Source organism: Mauremys reevesii, linkage group 4 (genome assembly GCF_016161935.1).
Source record: "Mauremys reevesii isolate NIE-2019 linkage group 4, ASM1616193v1, whole genome shotgun sequence".
Taxonomy (NCBI): Eukaryota; Metazoa; Chordata; order Testudines; family Geoemydidae; genus Mauremys; species Mauremys reevesii.
The window spans coordinates 43,517,535-43,537,132 of record NC_052626.1 but is presented as its reverse complement, the minus strand read 5'-3'; the positions used below and the strand labels follow the sequence as shown (position 1 = coordinate 43,537,132).

General features: G+C 38.0%; 1 protein-coding gene across 1 annotated transcript in view; it reads right to left on the bottom strand.

The window, feature by feature from the left end:
- Nucleotides 1-19,598, bottom strand: part of SEC23A (SEC23 homolog A, COPII coat complex component) — a 44,942-nt gene that overhangs the window by 9,934 nt on the left and 15,410 nt on the right. The window contains exons 8-15 of the mRNA XM_039538189.1: nucleotides 17,188-17,346; nucleotides 16,511-16,626; nucleotides 13,641-13,764; nucleotides 8,715-8,795; nucleotides 7,366-7,455; nucleotides 2,517-2,623; nucleotides 1,286-1,439; nucleotides 92-169 (exon numbers count right to left, since the gene is read on the bottom strand). Of these exons, the coding sequence (XP_039394123.1) occupies nucleotides 92-169; nucleotides 1,286-1,439; nucleotides 2,517-2,623; nucleotides 7,366-7,455; nucleotides 8,715-8,795; nucleotides 13,641-13,764; nucleotides 16,511-16,626; nucleotides 17,188-17,346 (909 nt within the window). The remainder of the gene's footprint in view (nucleotides 1-91; nucleotides 170-1,285; nucleotides 1,440-2,516; nucleotides 2,624-7,365; nucleotides 7,456-8,714; nucleotides 8,796-13,640; nucleotides 13,765-16,510; nucleotides 16,627-17,187; nucleotides 17,347-19,598) is intronic.

Sequence of the window (19,598 nt, the reverse complement as noted above, 5' to 3'; positions counted from 1 at the left end):
ATCCAATGTCCTATCCCTTCCACCACCTCCTAAATCCATGCTTTTCCCCTAATTATTTACTCTTTACCTTTAACACCTTCTTTCTACTCACCTGTGGATAAAGTGAGAAGGTTTCTGAAAATCTGAAGGAGCTTGGATCATCTTTGTGATATTCTCCAAATTTCTGACACTGAAGGAAAAAAAAATGAATCTAAATTAGTATGGCAACTTTGTTTATGCCACTATTCTATTTTCAAATATTTCATTTTATAATCAATATTTTTCCTTCCCCGAGTTTCCTTTACTGTACAAATATGGTCCAGGATGAAACATGATACAAATGCTCTTCTTGGCAAGTAATAATTTCCTTCCATGTTTGGTTGAGGAGTTGTTTTTTTAAATCCCCAAAGAGGAATTACAAAATTAAATGTTCTCAGAAAAAAATCATTACGACAGTTGTAAATAAATATCACTTACATGTGGGAGGCAAACTTAATAGAACACTGAATAAAGTACTCGCTGAAAAAAATTCACCCACCTCCAGTCACAGTACAGTAAGACTGGCATTACTAACAGACAGCTTAGAAAATTACCACACATTTTAACTTGGGCAAAGGACTTCTCTAAGGATGCATTTATTTGGTGCTTGCATAAGGAGTTAGTGAAGCTAGAAATAGCTTTTTGCAACTTATCTAGATGTAGTTTAACTAGTATACAGGCATTTAGACAATCCATAAGAAACCAATTGGGAGGAGGGAGGCGAAAGAAGGGGAGTTTCAGATGGCTGTATCCACAGCCATCTTAGCCACTGAAGATACAGAATGTATTTAAGCATATACACTTCTCAGTATACTCCCCAAGCATAATCAATTTCTTTTCATGTCTTATGTGTCCATCCTAACTGTGGTAAGCTACACTTCAACTTTCTTGATTGCAAAATTAGGCTGAAATGCATACTTTTCTTCTTTCTCTCCACTCCCACACAGCTTGACATTTCCACTCCCCAGAGCCAGATCTTTCATCTTATTTTAAACTTCTTGATACTTGGCTGCTTCAGAGCAGTGACTCTGTGCTGAGAGTTGAACACATACTATCTAAAAATCTAACTATACTATACTAACTAAACTCATAACTACTTTAATTAATAGGAAATCTTCATTAGCGATGCATTCTTGGTGGTGGTGATGAAGTATTCAGTCTCTCTGTATATAGCATTTACAGATTACCACTGAACATATGAATTACTTTAACAATGTAAACTTGGAGAGAAAAACCTGATTTAACACTTGTAGTATGGTCTTCTTACCAGTCGTATCAGCTGTCTGTCCAGCCACCTAAGTACATCAGGTCCTTCTTCTGTCTCTGCCCTATAAACTGCCAATCTGGCCATAAGAATGGCAGCTGCCTCTTGGTCAAAAGAAGCAGCGATGTTTTGGATCTGTGTCTGAGCATCTGCCCAGCTGTAAAAGAAAAGCAATCATTTTTACCATATCTAAAGGAAAAACATCCAGACTCAGGATAGTCTATTAAAATTAAGGTAAATAGCCTAGCTGTAGCAATTTCATAACAGACAAGCCCATGTTGGAATTCCAAGATCTCAGTTCAGGTGGACTCTTTACTTCCCAATTGCCCCTTCTCTTCAGGATTCTCCTAATTTTGAATCAAAATGCAGCTCCACCCACAAAAACATAATGTAATGTCACTATTATTATAAGTCATTTACATAAAAAATGCTGAATTATGAAAGGAAGGTTACAGAAAATGTTAAATTGAAAATTAATCACACATTCTGATTCCTAAAATAATAATTGCCTTGTGCCCCTCATTCTGGGTCTTTGTGTCATTCTGTGCCCTAATTTTGGGCCCTTGCAGATTGTGAGGAATGAGTGTACTGTATGCATACAATGTCTGTTCTACTGAGTACTGAGAAGCTGTTAATTAAATATAATGTAATAAGTGTAAGTCAACCTGGGACTCATGCTAACAGTGAATGCCAACACTCCTTTGTTAAGGGGAATCTACATGCAAAACATGCAATAGTCTGCCCAATACTAAAGAAAACATCACTCAGTGTTGCAAACTGCCTTCTTAATGTCTAACCTCCATTTTCTAAGCAAATTAATTGCGACACTAATTGAACCTATGAAACTGCAGGTGAGGGTTTTGGTGGTGAAGGAGCAATTGTATATAACGACCTTCTGATAGATCTAACATTCATAGATTTTTAGATCATAAAGGACCATTATGATCATTTAGTCTGACCACCTGCAAAACACAGGCCATAGAATTTCGCCCAGAGATTCTTGCTTCATCTACAAGGATTTGGGTCATTTCCATTCAGCCCTGCAACTTCTTGGAAATCGGATGCCTTATAGCTCTTAATCCGGAAGACATACATAGTGTCAGAGGCACAGTCCTTGCCATATGCACTGTACATCCAAAAGCACTCAATTGGTTAAATAACTGAAATTCTATTTGAAATGCAACAGATGTGTATCACACTATTGCTAAATTAATTCATCATAATTAAAGCTTACTTTCTGGCAACTGTGGTTACTCTGATACGTCTCTGTCCACTTGAATGCTGGTACTGAGTCACAAACTGGATTGCACCACGTCCACCTTGAGGAATTGGAGCATTGTGCTGTGTTTAAAAAAAAATTAACAAAATCTCACTAAGATTCTGTAGTATAATCATCATATTAGGATTCCTATCACTGCCAAAATCCATTCTGAAATTAGAAATTATATGAAAGAAGCTACTTTTATAAATCTAATATACTCAGCAAATGTCTAGTGGATAAAAAATGTAAGCCAGTAAACTCTCTGTCAATCTTGAGCTATAGATTTAAGTGCAAAATTTGTCTAACTTTAAAATTACAGTAATCTAATGGAGAAAGTCCTACATTACAAAAAATCATCATACCAGCTGCAAGGTTTTAAAGAGACACTGTTGATTTGAAAAATCCAATTTCTGTATAATTGTTTTTAAACCTACCAATAACACCCAAGATTACTGTAATGGAAAGACGTTAGAGAAAAACCAATATGCTTTTTTCCGTTTTTTTCATTTTGTATATTTGATAGCTTTTGGTGTGTAGTGATAGGATTAATTCACTTCACCTAACGTAGGTGCGAGCTGGGGGAAAGATCTGGAAAGAGGATGTATTGTCAACTCACGATTTTATTGCACGTGTCACAATATTGGGAGTTTTACTTAAAGTCACAGGTTCCAGGTTTGTGTGATTACATGAAAGTCTCAGCTATCATTAGGAAAAAAAGGTTCTAAACCTCATGTGTACTGTGAAATGCTTAAAAAATGTGACTCAATTGCACTGTAAAGGCTCAAAAACCAAATGGCAATCTCAAAGACCCCAAAACATTTTTAATCCATAAATTTTAGCTAATCTCATGATTTTGGGGGATATGGCTCATAATTTTGTTTGTTAACATTTGGAGTTGGCAATACTGAAGATTTCCTCCTTAATTTCCTGAGAGGAAACTATTGTAAAATATATAAGTTCAATATTATTTTGAAACTAGTTAAACTAACCAAATATTTGCATTCCTGAAAGATATAAGGAAGTAACTTTAGTGTTGCTTGTAAATATTATCATTGTAAAGCACAATATGGTGAATCAATGTCTGATACGAGTAATTTCTTAATGGTACTGTATTCTCTATGTTAAGGGTTTATTACTTTAAAAGAGTTAAAGCAATTCTATTTTTAAAGATTAAAAACAACTGATAATAAAATAACAATGTACAATTATTTGTCATTGTCCCTTAAACCAGAAGTAGTGAAAATGCTGAACAATAATTTACAGCACAATGTCATAGAAACTGGAATTCTGATGCAAACTGAAATTTCAAAGCCCAGATTAGTAGAGTCACAGTACAGTATATAACTGAGTGACTGTAAGCTCAAAAGTTTGTCAGTCTCTCACCAACAGAAACTGATGCAATAAAAGATATTACCTCTCCCACCTTGTCTCTCTAATATCCTGGGACCAATACAGCAACAACAACACTGCATATAACTAGTAAAGTGTGACTCTTATACCTCTGAAACAAGTATCCATCACTTTAGTTTTCAAAATATGCCTGACATTAAGTGGATGCTGAGAAGTGTTAGTTTATTAAATCGTCATTTTACACACTCTTCTGTGTAAAGTTGACTTTTAAAACTATGTTAGCAATTGTTAAATCGCAAAACATTATATACAAGCACGTATATCACTGGCTAATGCTGATTTTATGTTATCTTTTCCCCATATCACAGTGTCTACTGGTATGCTAAACTCCTTATTGTTTCTATGAAACTTTTTGTGACAATCATATTTCAGTAGAAAAGGAATGCAATGCGATCAGTGCTGCAAACATCTGGGTTAAATCTATGTTTCAACTTAACTGTACAAAAGAACATAGCATACCAGATATTAATTTATACAGATTAAACAACATGAAATGGGGGAAATACACTGAAAACATCATACTCTGCAACTGAAGGGGAAAAAATAGCAGTTTGCCTTTTTCTACAAACTAGGATTTCTCAAATGAACGGCAGTACAAACTAACAGAAATAGAAGTAAACCATAAATAGAAGACTACCTTGTTAAATGTAAGTGAAGCATACGATACACCTCTAACATACTATACATTTCTTGGGGTCGCTGTCTAGTGAAAATTCACAAAAAGGAAGGCAAATTATATCTAATTCATCTTAATGAAGGCAGATATCACCCTAATTTTAAAAACAGAAGCTTAACATTTTATTTATGTGACCCCTTTCATGTTGAAGGATTCCCAGAGTGCTTTACCAACTATACATGAAACATTTCACCTACCACTGAAATGCAGCAAAAAATGAGGTATAACGATGAAGCTGCTCAATAGGAAAAGCAATATTACACAACAGTTTCAGACAAGAAGGGGAGAATAACGTATCCATCTGCAAATGCAGGGAGAGTAAGTGGGTAGAATGTAGTTATTCTAATAATTATGTAGGACATTGGCACTTTTTGCAAGAGTGTAAAAAAAATTAGGTCGACAGGAACTTTAATAAGTAAATGTAAATCATCAATCACTGAGCAGGTCTCTTTTCAATTTTTATTTCACAAAAGCTGTCTGTCATATCTATTCTTCCAATGCTTATAATCATTTACTGAATCTAAATGATTTTCATACCTTCTCATTTGAATTAATCTTAGTTTTAAAAATAAGGATTGCTACAAGTCTTATTCAGAACTTATTTTGCATCTCTGTTCTCTCCTACTATATCTAGGTGCAAGATACAGATTGTCACGTTTGAAATCTTTGCCACGATGGCTTGAGGAAACAGCCTCCTCCCTCTTCAGAGATGAGCGGAATAAAACTTATGTTTTCTTCAAGTGTTGAGCATTTCCAGTTAATCCATAACACTTCCAATAATTAGCAATTTAAATACGCTTCAGGAATAACAAATGTAGATTTTCAAAACCCCTATCTAGACTGAAAGAATAACCAGCAGTTTGATAGCAGAATTTCATACAAAGGACCACATTTTCAAAGTTATGTGGGGGCAGCCATATGTGTACATCTAATTTATACATGTAAATCAGATGTTTGCTCATGCAGATAGCAAGTAATTGGCCAAATATGTACATAAAACCCTGATTTATATGCATACACCAAGTATTTGTTTATGTTAGGCACATACAAATGGATGTGCACAATTGGAGGCGCCTACATTTTAAGGTCTGATCTATAACATTCAATTTGACAACCAAAACAATCCATATTTTAAAACAGAAATACAGTATAGAAAAATACAGTTACTACTAAAGAACTACATTATTTTCCAAACTCTCAACAGCGTTTTGGTAATGCAGAGCTCTTACAATTGCTGTTTGTTACATATGGGTATTTTGAGTCATTACTACTAAGGACTTTAAAGAGAACATTGTACTTTTGCCTATTAAAAAAAATAAGGAATTATTTTTTCTCTCTCTTCTCAGGAGGTACAGAATAAATTTCTCTGCAAATTGAAATACGTCTTTATTCATCTGGAACAGAACCCTTTGCCTTCACCTAAAGAGAGAGACTTAAACCTAAAATATCAGCAATTTATTCCAGGAAGTACCACTCTGGTTTCTGTTCACACATGTACTGGAAAATCAAAACATGGAACTGCTTAATTCAATCCAACAATGCATATTAAAGAATGTTTACAATAGTCTGAAAACTTGCTAAAATATTTATAAAGATCAGAGATTTGTTTGGGTGGTTTTGGTGTTTTGTTTTGTTTTGGGTTTTTTTACTAATTTAAAGAAAAATACACAACAATGTAAAGCTGCATATTCATATATCTGGTTAGAAGCAAGCAGGGCCGGCTCCAGACCCCAGCGCGGCAAGCACGCGCGTGGGGCGGCCATTTCCCGGGGGGGCGGCAGATTGGGCCGGCGGACCTGCCGCAGTCATGCCTGCGGGAGGTCCACCGGAGCCCCGGGAGGACCGGACCTGCCGCAGGCATGACTGCGGAGGGGGCGCTCCTCCCGCGGCTCCAGTGGACCTCCCGCAGGCACGCCTGCGGCAGCTCAAGCGGAGCCGCCGGACCTGCGAACCGTCCGCAGCTGCGGGAGCTCCAGACGAGCCGCGCAACCAGCGGACCCTCTGCAGTCATGCCCGCGGGAGGTCCGCTGCTCCCGCGGCTCCGGGGCGCCTCCCGCGCATGACTGCTTGGGGCGGCCGAAAAGGTAGAGCCGCCCCTGGAAGCAAGGTACAATGTAACTATCCAATTTTTCCTCCAGCTACAGTATACCAATTCTTCTCTCATCACCAGATTATCTGTTTATTGAAGTTTACAATTATCTGGGGGGGAGGGGGGAGAAAAGTGTGTGTGTGTGTGTGTGTGTAAACATTTTACAGCTAATAAACACTTATTTGTTTTTCTATCTTCTGATATCTGTCATTCAGTAAATGGATCGCTGCTGGTGTACGTAATGTAACATTTATAAACAAAGTATCAGAGGGGTAGCCATGTTAGTCTGGATCTGTAAAAGCAGCAAAGAGTCATGTGGCACCTATAGACTAACAGACATATTGGAGCATGAGCTTTTGTGGGTGAATACATGCATGCATCTGACGAAGTGGGCATTCACCCACGAAAGCTCATGCTCCAATACGTCTGTTAGTCTATAGGTGCCACAGGATTCTTTGCTGCATTTATAAACAAAGTCAACTCATCACATTGGGTGGATACCAAGCAATTTAAAAACTTGACTGAGGATGGTAATAGATTGTGTGGGAATGGTTGAGGGAGTAGTAAAAATAAAATACAGTATTCAAGATTTACATAAAAACTACTGTGTTTTGAGTTTATTACAAGTGGAGTGAAACTTCTCTTACCTGATTGACCACCTCAAAATACAGCGCAAGAGTTGTATTGGGATTAAGGCCACAGATCTTCCATTGACATGTACCTCCTGTTCCTATCTCCTGTAAATAAATTATATAGAATAATTTTTAAAACAGGAATATTTTGTTGTTGTTCACTAATATACCTTTAGAGCTATTAAAAAATGCTGCACTTCTTGCATCTGATCACTGTAGGTCACTGTTTCAACTATTTCCTCTCTGTTATGGATCCTCAAGGCTCCCTCTGCTGGCTTCTACAGGCAGCCAACATGAGCAGCAGCTGCAGGCCAGTTCCCTCAGAAAGAACAGAACAGGCACCAGTTGGGGGCAGAAGAAATCAAAACAACACCATAGGGACGGCAATAAGGGACACTCCCAAGATGGCACAGAGAGAGTATGGAAGGATAGACCTCACAGGAAGGGAATGGAAAGAGAAAGAGAAGGTGGTATCCCTCCATCACAAAGGTGGCAGCAGGAAAATCAGATGGAGGTAACAGGCTACTAAGCTTCCTCTAACAAAGAGGCCAGAGGTATAACTGTATGGGCACAAAGTTGGCTTAGGAGGGAGATGGTGATTGTGTAAGGGAGGTTCTTGGGGCTAGACAGAAGCTACCACTGGGTCAAATAAACTCCTACATACTGGATACTTACCAAACTTCCTAAATGTTGAATTCCCCGTCACTGGTTTAATACTTATTTTTGCTATACACCTCTACCTCGATATAATGCTGTCCTCGGGAGCCAAAAAAATCCTACCGCATTATAGGTGAAACCACGTTATATCAAACTTGCTTTGATCCACCGCAGTGCACAGCCCACCCCCCGGAGCACTGCTTTACCGCGTTATATCCGAATTCATGTTATATCGAGATAGAGGTGTATTTGTAGTTGGGCGATGCATGTTTTTGTGTGTTTTTACATTCTATCATATTGATAGAATATCACATATTGATGCAACATCATGATACAACATAAATGGGTCACAGGATGTAGGGCTTCATGGAACTGTAGTCTTATGAGAGAGCAGAGAACACAGTGAAAAAACTATCTCACTGTTGGTGTCCATCCAAAACCAGAGAATTAAAATACATCCAATATATTTCAAAAAACCTAACCACCTAAATTCACCAGACTCTGATGACTAAGGGCCTTGAGGCGTGAGTCAGGAGCATATCTGAAAAACTGTTCATGAACAAATTTTAAAATGCTGATAACGATTTATACAGGGGTTTTGATCCAATAATTAAGTAGTACCAGTACATTTCTCTACAAATCCAGAAAACCTAGGTCTCATTTTCTGGCAATTCAAAATTGCACCCACTTACAACAAACGTACTTACATTTTCTGACACACAAGGTCCTTTGGAATTGAGAGACACACAGGGTCCAATAGCTCCTGAAATCTTGATTTCTCTTGAGGTCTTTGTATTTAAAAGAAAAACAGGTCACATACTGAGCTATGCTTACTCATACATTCAACAATGATAAAATAACATTTATTTTTCTTTTAACCAGGCATTCAGGGTTTCATCCACACCTTTAAAAAAGAGGTTATAAATACATAGGATGTTCAGTACATTTATAATTCTTTCAGCAAACAAAGCCAACTGCTGCTGCAAACATGCCTAAGTCTAAAGAGTGAACTCTGTTACATGTGTGGTTTTCTAAGTCTGAAATTGTATTGTTTATGAATTATAGCATATAAAGAACACCTGCTACTACTTAGATCTCTGAGTGCCCCAGAAAGCATATTATAAGTGATGTCTACATCACACAACTAAAGGCATTTTCTACTGAAGATACAATCGTTAAAATATTCATGAGATGAGGCTCAGATGAGGGGCTGTGGGATGGGCCATAGGATTGTACAAATATCATATTACTATTCTGTATCTCCTAAACATGCTTTGGTAAAAGCAACATCTAATAATTTAAATGATTCTAATACAGTTGCACTGTACAACGGTGTCCTGAAAGAGTTGGATTTCCCTATTTATCCTTGCCAGTTTCTTCAGCCAAATTCATAGCTATGTACGTACAAAACTAGAAGGCCAGATCATTACTTCCAGTAATAAAATCCTCCTGAGGGTGGCTTTGGGAAAGGAAATATCCAGGAGCAGGCTCTCTCAGAGGTCCAGAGAGGCCTAGGCCACTTTCAGCTTTTGAGGCCCCTAGCCATAATAAAAATAAAAAATGACGACACATGAAAACAAAATAAGGCACCAAAAAAAGAGAGAGACATAATTTGAATATTTTTTTTATTTAATAAATGCTTTTCTAGCCTTTTTCTGTGCAAATGCACTAATTATTGAGGGAAATGTCACAGTTGATATTAAGCATAGAGCCCATTCAAACGCTCTTGTCCCATAGCTGAACGGTGATAGTTCTTTACCTGCTTCAACACGTTGAAGGTGTGTTCAACTTGAAGCCACTGATACAGGCAAACTGACAAAAATACGCAATGCAATTGTGATATTAGGAAACATCCCAGAGAGTCCAAGTTCGAGTATTTCTTGAAGCAATTCCTTTGACTTGCAATCCAATTTAAAGTTCATGGAATATATTCGTTTGACGACAATGATCTCAGGACTGAGATCTTTTGAGATTTCTTTGTTGTGCTGTTGCTGAAATTGTTCAGCTACAAAAAGTAGATCTTCATTACTCAGTCTGCTGAACTGCCAATGAAACCCAAAAAGGGTACAAATTAGTCACTGTGACTCAAATCAACGTGTAAGACCTGATTGAATAGAGTCGATGGTGACAAGGAAGACATTCCCTGTAATGCTGCTCGACATCGGATTCAGTAGGTAAATTGCGATCGGTGAAGAACTCAGATGAAATGCCAATATTCTCTGCTACTAATTTGGATTCAGTCAGGATCACATCCCATTGTTCACGAATCAGCTGAATGTCATTGATAAGACTTTCAATGTTATCCCTCTCAACATCAAATGTAGCATTGCGTGCTTCAATTACCAGATTAGCTTGGTGGATCATTGTAAATAGCTTCATCCACAAAGATGACATCAGAATGCATTCAAATGTGGACATGTGCTTCTGAATAGACTGAAGTTCAGTTCGAGCCTGAGCAGTGAGACTGAGAGATTCAAGCTCATTTAAAGTCTTTCTCAAATGCTGCGCAACTGGTTGACGACCATCAATCCATGCAGACCATCTAGTTTTGGATATCCCATGCAGTGAAACAGGAAGATATTGCTTCAGAATTTCCCACCTTTGTGGACTGCTACTGATGAGATTGTACATTTGCTGAACAGTTTCAAAGTAAGTAATTGCCTCCTTGCATGAGTCAGCACAGTCAACACCTACAAGGTTTAGTGTGAGGTTTCCACAACTGGAGAAAATATAGTTTGAATTATGCTCAAGCAGAACTGCGTGTACACCTTTGTACTTCCCAGCCATATTAGATCCATTGTCATAGGCTTGACCAATGCAGACTTGAAAATCTAACTTAAAACCTTCTAGAATTGCTAGTACTCGAGCAGCAATTTCTTTTCCAGTTTTTCTTGTGAAATCATCAAACAAAATAAACCTTTCTTCAATTGAAAATTTTGAGCTATCTACAATCTTAACATACTGAATAACCATAGTAATCTGTTCCTTGTGAGAACAATCAGCAGTGGAATCAACAATGATTTAAAAATATTTGGCATTTCGAATCTCATTAAGAATTGTTGTTCGTACGGCTGACCCACATAGCTCAATAAACTCGTTCTGTATGCGTGTGGAGAGATAATTGACTTGCATGCGCTTTTGACTCTCTTGCGATTCTCGAACACTATTTACGTACTCTGATAAAAGTGGGTCATATTTGCTGAGGAGCTCAATTATGCCTAGAAAGTTTCCATTTGCACGATCACCAATACTAGAACCAAAGAAAGCCAATCATCACTCAGAAAGAAAAAGGATGACATTCAGGATGCGCTCAAGAAGTTCTTTCCCGTTATTAGTTTCTGTACAGAGTTCAGTCAATAGTAAATTCTCAACTGAACTTTCAGTTGGTGCTGCCCGACTGGCTGATTTCCATGTAACGTAGTTTTCTTTCTGTGATGTTAAACTCTCATGTGATGGTATTCGGTCTTTCAACTTCCTCCAACCTCTGTTGATGCTCCATCATGATTGATCAGAGAGAATTAATGCATTTGCAGCACTTTTGTCCAAAATGAAGCGGGGTGCACAGTCCTGCATCCGACGAAGTGGGTATTCACCCACGAAAGCTCATGCTCCAAAACGTCTGTTAGTCTATAAGGTGCCACAGGACTCTTTGCTACTAGTACAGAGATTGTTTTTCCATATTCCAGCATAACTAGTCTCTTGTGCACATCTCACCATTTAGAAGAGTTTTTGTCAGCAGATGAGTAGGGAAAGCATGATTATCAGCATCTCGTGGAATGTTACTTGGAATTTCAAAACAATTAATTTGAAGAAAAGATTGCATTTGGACAGCATTGCTCTTGTCAATAATTCCAATGTCAGTCACAGTCAAACCTGTAGTACTCATGAATTGCTCTTGCTGCGTAAGAGCTACATCTTCCTGTTGCTATTGAGCTTCTTGATCGTACACAGGATCTTCTTCTGCATCTGTTACTGTTGGCACATCTCCTTCTTGAATCTGGGCCTACAGACTACGAAAGCCAATGATGATGGCCAAGCTACCAAGCTAGGGCTCAACCAACCAACCGTCACATCTATTAGCTACCATATGAAGATAATAATGAGGAATTCTCACACATAAATAATGCCTTAGTCAACGAGACGTAAAACTATAAAGACACTAAATTGTAACAATTCTCTACCTTTCAACACGCACTTGATCCAGCACCAGCCACTAGTCATGGTTTGCTTATATAATCAGCTGATCTGAGAGGACACGTTCATCACGGTCTAATCTTGTGCCATCAGAACAGATATATTATTATATTGATAATATATTATATTTGTATTAATATTTATCGATAATATATTATACCTATATTATATTATACTTTTATTAATATTTATGAACATTTTTAACTCTTTAATATGATAAAATCTGTATCAGTTAACAAAAAAGTTATGTCTTTTACCAAATCAAATCTCTTATTTGCTTAAATTTGCAGATCTAAGCTGAGACTGTGTGTCACATTTTGGTCCGATAGCAATGCACATAAATACAAGTTGCGAAACTTATCAAATGCCAAAAAATTAACACGTCTAAATTTGAGGCCTCCTTTGAGCTCGAGGCCCAGGCCAAATGGCCCTCCTGGTCCCCCCTCTGATTGGACCTGCCCATGAGAACCTCATCATTTTCCTGATGGGGCAGGTTCCCCCCTGCCCCAAGGAAAAGCCCTGGGACCCCACAATTGACTCTCGAGGATCTGTGGGAGGCCAGCGTGCATGTACAATGATGGCCCTTGCACCTCCACACCAACTCTGGGCCCTGGCAGGACACCTCTGTTGAAGGCATGCTACCAGGAACTCTCCCTAGTCACAGCTGCTCCCAGGTTTCTGAGCCATACATAGAGGAGGGGACAAACAAGCACTGAAAGGTACCAAACAATCATCTGACCTTTTGAATTCCCACTACAGCAGACCACATTAGTTTTCACATTAGTTAAAATTTGCTTCATGCTTCCTCACATTAGTGTACCTAGTATATTATTTTGTTTCTTCTGATATATAACAAAATCTCTCAGGACATTTAGCCATGTATATATCTGAATTTAGGATACAGACTCTACTTTCCATTGGATCCTAGCCTCTACTGTACAGGTGCAATAGCGGGAGGAAGGCTGGGAAGAAAGAATATAGAAAGTCTCTTATCCCAGTGCTAGCAACAGAAAAGGATCTCTCCTTAATGCTCAAAATGTGCTAGGAGGACTAACTACCATGCCTGCCCACACACTGTAGCCCCCAAGGAGGCATGTTGTGCTGGATATGCGTAGCCTCAGCTGATTAGCATGTATGTGGGATTAAGGATAGTTTTGCCGAAATAAGAGAAACAGGATCCCAAACACTCTTGCCCTCAAGACCTTATTTTTATGGTAAAGTAATAAATCCCTAAAAATAAAGGCTTAAAATGAAAGGTTACTGAACTGCTACTACAAGCTATGCAGACAACACTAGAATTGATATGTTAGAACTTCTGAATTTCTAACTTATGCATGAGTTTAAGTCTGACCACATCTGCAGCGGTACCTAAGGGGAAGTGGAAGGAGAGAATACAACACCAGACCCTAATAATATTCATATTAAGTTTTGACTCTTACCTTTATTTCTAAAGTGCCACCAAATCCCATTTTAAATTGCCCTTGCATATCTTTGGTAAATACTCTCTGAAAGGTTTGTTTGAATAAGGATGTATTGAAAGAGTCTCCCATTACCATGTAGCCTCTGGATGAAAGACCAAAAAAATACCAAGATAAAACACACAGAAACACAACTTGAAAGCATCTGGACTACTTATTATGCATTCATTTAGCAAACAGGATATACTTAACTTACCTCTCAAAGAACTACCAAAGAATATATCTTCACTGAAATTAGACACCCATGGCTGGCCTGTGCCAGCTGACTTGGGCTCGGGGGCTTGGGTTGCGGAGCTGTTTAATCGTACTGTAGACTTCCCTGAGGGTGCTGGAGCCTGGGCTCCAGCCCAAGCTGGGAGGGCTATACTACAATTAAACAGCCCCACAGCCTGAGCCCACGGGCCTGCTGCGGGTGTCTAACTGCAGTGTAGATATATCTTCAGAGTTCAAAGTAAAAACAGTTCAGTCTGAAACACTCAAACATTTTTTTCAAAATCACCTTAACAGGGGCTACTTTCAATTATCTCATCATAAAGCACAATGGGGAACTTTGTAAACAAGTTTCTTACAAGATCAGCATGTCAAAGTCATCAGGCCCTTAATACAAAACAAAAGCTTCAACTGGAGAAAACATTGCACTGGAGTTTATCATTACAGCTAGTTTTTAACCCTGCCTTATGGAGATGCATCCGTTGATTAACTTATCCTAATATTCTGATACTTTCCCATATAATTTTGCCTCTGTCAGATAAGTAATTATTTCAAACCTGAATCTATTCTCATAAAACACATTTTGTGTGTTAGCTCAGCAGTGCTCAATGAAGATGAAATTACTGTGATTACAGATTGCAGTGCAACTACTCATACTAAACAGTGAAGTACTTTTAAATCTATCTGATTAGCGTTTAACGAATGAGCGTAATGTTGATCCCCAGTAGTGCTCACAGCGTACAAATATAAGGCATCCATGTTTTATAATACGTTTGATAACAAGTTTTGTGTTAAGTTCTGCCCTCCAACTTTCCCTTTATAAATTAACTAGTTTCTGGTAGTCATCACAGTAGAAGTGGGTCTTCAGGAGTTATTTAAATATGGAGAAAACAACAACTATGGGGACCAGCTCAGAAAGAACAACCCTATGCCTAGCAGGCAACACAGCAGCAGACAGTGAGAGAAGTAGACAAACAGGATGTCAAGGCTGGTATTGTTGGAGGGGCCAGCGTGGGATGGGGCACTGCAGAAAGAGACAGAGGACGGGGCAGAATTACATAGCACCTTGACTCCAAGTACAAGAAGCTTGAACTTGATGTGACAGAGGAACAAGAGCTAGTAGTGGGATTCTAAGAGGGGTTGACATGATCCCATTAAGGCATGGAAAATAATCTTAGCAACAGAATTTTGTACTAACTGTAGAGGGGTAGGTAACATGAGAGTCCAGGAGGCCACAAAGCAAGAGGTTACAGTAATCAATATGGGAAATTATGAAAGCCTGAGAGAATTTTAGCTGTCAGGACTGAAAAGGTGGATCTTAGAAAAGTTGTGCAGCAAGAAGTGGCAGGATTTGGACATGTGAGAGGCAGTGCAGATAGATTAACCCCATACTATGGCCTTGAGTGACAGAAAGGGTGAGGGTGGTGTCAATAGTGAGACAGAATGAGGGAGAGCAGAGAGTTTCACCAGAAAGATCAGTATTTGTTTTGACCATGGTAAGCTTTACTAGTGATGCCATCCAGGAGATGTCTGAGATATGACTCAATGGAGACAAGTCAGGAGTAAAGAATTTGAGAGTCATCAACACAGAGACTGTAGCTGAAATCTGCATGAGTAAATCAGACTGTCCAGAGAAAGGGTAAGCAAGAAGATGAAGGTGCCAAGGACGGATCTCTGTGATATCCCCATGGGTAGCGGGAAAAGAAGGAGGACAACAGCCCACTCCTTCTCTACCCTCCTTCCACAAACCACTCAGAACAGCCAGAGAAGGAGAAGAATCAGGAGAGGACAGTAATTTGAAAGGTGAAGGAAGGCAAGACACTCAAGTAGGGTATGACCCACAGTGCAAGGTAGTAGAGAGGTCAAGGATGATAAGGAAGGAGTAAAGAACTGAAGATGTGGCCAAGATGAGGGCTGTTTGAATCCTTGATGAAAGTAGTTTCATCAGCGTGAAATGAGAGAAAGTTGGACTAGAATCAACACAAGATCCAAACACGTTGTTCTGAAAAATCTTACTTTATTACCCAACACAACATCAATAGTAAAGAGAATGTTTTCAGGGAGGTCAAGAACACACTATACACAGTACATCATGCACCAAGTTATAAATCTTGAAGAGATTCAAGACACTCAAAAAAATGACATCTAGAGAAGTAAGGTTTCCCCCTCAATCAAAGGACAAAAGGAAGAACAAAAATGTAAAAGAAATAAAAGATCACTATGAAAAAGTTGTGTGCCTGAGCATTACTGAAGCCCAAGATACATATATGGAAAGGAAAAATAGATTATTTGGCAACAGTACATAGGCTAAATATTTTAAAAAGACATTCACGCTATTCAAGCCCCAAATATTTAATGTTAAAAGTAATGAGAATAAACACCCTCATAATTAAACCCAAAATTATGGTAACAAATTCTTCTCAAGCTCACAACAATTTAGGTCTATATGCAAACTACCCACAATCACAGTATACAGATACAGAGTCGTGATTTTTTCTTCTATCGTTTGGAACTAAAACATAGCCATTAGTATTTTTTGTAAGGTAATGAGCACTATATTTTAAATACTTTAAAAAGAAAGTGCACCTTCATACACTACTTTAAACAAATTAGACACATACCCAGTATAGTTGGGACAGCACTTCATCTCCAGAAGACCAGTCTGATCTAGTGCACACGCATATATGTCAATAACATGACCAGTTGTAGCAGCACGATTAGCCAGAGCTTCAAAATGCTAAATACAAGATTAAAATGCATTTATAACAATATGCAAACTGAACTCATCACACTTTAACATTAAAACAGAAGCTCTCAGAATTCTTGTACAACAGCTAAATTAAATTGTACCCATATTATACTCTAACATTGGCTAAAAGATCTTATTTTGAGAAGTAAAAACTAGGTGAGAAAGGAATAGAATTTTTTATGACTATTCCCTACTTTTCCCAGCCAGTTTAAAAGATAACTTGTGGTAGGTTGATCAAGGAGGCATTCTACTTAAAAATCAATGCTACCATTCGAGATCACTGTGCTTTAAGGCCCTGATCCAACTCCTACTGAAGTCAGTGGAAACACTCCCAGTAACTTCAGTTGGAGTTGAATTAGGTTCTCACTCAATGTACTGAAAATCCTTATGAAATTTTGGAAGATATGTAGTTATTCAAGGAACAACAACAAAAATGTTTGTAGGTTCTATATCACTTTATTCATATACTAATATCAAATGTCTTATTCTAATTACCTGTCAAATAAAAAAAATTTATATCGCTCTTCCCCATCTATTGGTAAGTCTTACCTTAGTAGCCTTTTTAACATAATTGGCATTGTCTTTTTCAATGTCGTGCCATGATCTTATAGGTAACTTCAGTTCATCCCCTACAACCATCCCAGGTCCTTGAGTGCCTGGTCCTCCAATGAACATCAATATATGTGCACCAGTGTTAGGGAAAGTACACTGTAGGACAGAAAGAAAATCTCAGAGAGCAACTCTTTTTGCTATAAACAGTTACTACACAATATTAATAGAGGAAACAACTATGAATTTGTGTCTATTGTATTGCTTGGACTAAAGTAAACAATTAGAATTTCTTTTTCAAAATTCTGAGTAGTTTAACTTAAAATACCATTCTTGCCTCACTAAAACTAGTGTTTTTTACTTTTAAAGACAGTTCTACATATATCTGAGGTCTGATCCTCTGCAGGTCATCACTCTACTGACTTCAACTGAGCTAAGATAATTTATACAAATTAAGGATCTGGTCCATGGTATTTTGGGTATTTCCCCTTCCGTACTAGTTATTACTAGGAATAGCTGAATGGGGGGTGGGAGGGGAGGAGACTATCTTTACTTTCAAGATTTTATCTGCTTCCTTATTCTGAAATCACAACCCTCCTCTTAGTGCCATTACATCAACTTGTTACTGAAATGGTTGTCATCACAAAATAATGATGTAATATGGAAAATAAATTGCAGAAACAAATGGAATTTTCGTACAAAACATCTTGTTTCCATGCAAGTGTCTTGGGAGATAAAAATATAAGAGGGGCAAATATTAGATATTGGCAGAACTGTTCTAAATAGAATGTTTTTCTCAGTTGACTTTTGTGCCTCTGTGAAACTAGTGCCTAGAAAACAAGTAGCTAGTTTCTACTCGAGAGGTGTTCACCACACAACTGACAGTCTTGCTGGCACTCTCAGCAGAGAACTGAATGGGTATGGAAACTGAACTAGTTTCTCCTCCTGAGAGGTGGACCCTCCTGAAAGCTGCATAAAAGCAAGGGGAAGCTTGCAGTTTGTTGCCCAAACTCCACCTCTTCTATAGCTAAACAGAGGACTTTCATCACCAGAGCCACCAACCTGGCAATTTTCACTAGCACTGAATTCACTCCTTTAAATTAAAGTTTGTTCCAGTTGGTGTCAATACATCTTTAATAACATAACGAGGAACAATAAAAGTTAAAAGGACCCTGGGCCTGGAAGGTGCCAAAAAAAGAATCTCAAAAATGGATTTTCATCATAGAAAAAAATGTAACAGTTCCCCATATCTTTTTCAGCTAAGCTGGGATATAAAACACGCTCACTCAACTTTCTGCTATGTTCTTTTTAAAAAACCCATCTAATATGTGCATGCACATGAAACATCTCAGCTAAATGCAACCAAGATGAGACTCTTCCCATGCTGTACAGATTAGTTGGGGAGAAAAAAAAAACACACATCATAAAGAAACCTTCTAGGTTACTCCTGTAAGGAAATACAACCTTTAAAGGGAAGTAAAATTATGTAAATTAAATCCCATTAACACAGAAAGAGCACAAGGGTAGGGGAGAACATAGGCAAGACTTCACAGGCCCAGCAGTGAACCATCAACATCTTGACAAGCTGCCTTCACTACTTTTAACTGATATCATCATCTGAACATATGACTACAAAGTAACATTACAGGTAGAGAAGGCTGCACTGTTTAGAGACTTGAAGGAAGGAGCTAAGACAAGTATGCTGCCACAATACCATTGGCTTTCAGTATCCAAAGCAAAGGGACAATTCTTAAAGAGAAGGGAATGGGAAGAATATACTACTGACTAAGGGTAAAAAAAATGTAGAAAATAGTGTTAAATAGTAAAGAGTTACAAGCAACCAAAAGTCACAAAAATCAAAATGGGAAAGAGTTAAAATAGGAAGGGAATAAAAACAAAAATAGAAATTAAGGAAAAGGCTAAGAAATTACAAAACACTGAAGAATTGAACAAAAATAGGTATTAAAAAGAAAAAGGATTTGTAACAAGTAGCAGAGTCAAAGCAAACAGGCATGATTTAAACAACTAAAAGACAAAGGGTAATAAAAATAACTGGGTAAATTAGGCAAGAACTAAGAAAAAATGCATTTTTTTAAATCTTGGGCTGCATCCCATTTCCTTCTCCCTCTTTGCTCAATACACTTTCAATACAGATTCGCAGCTCTTTGACCGGGATGGTATTCTTGCTTTGTACAGTGCCCCGCACACTTTGGGGAACAATATAAATATTAAGTTAATATGGTAATAAAAGATTGGTGGACTTTCCTTTAATCTAGACTAGAAGGCAAAAAGTCATCAACTAAACAAGCATAAAGTAGTAATGTAATTGTGTTGAATATAAAAATAGAATGAGATGCATGCACTCAGATTAAATAGAGGAAAATTCAGGGTATGTCATGTTTGTCTGAATC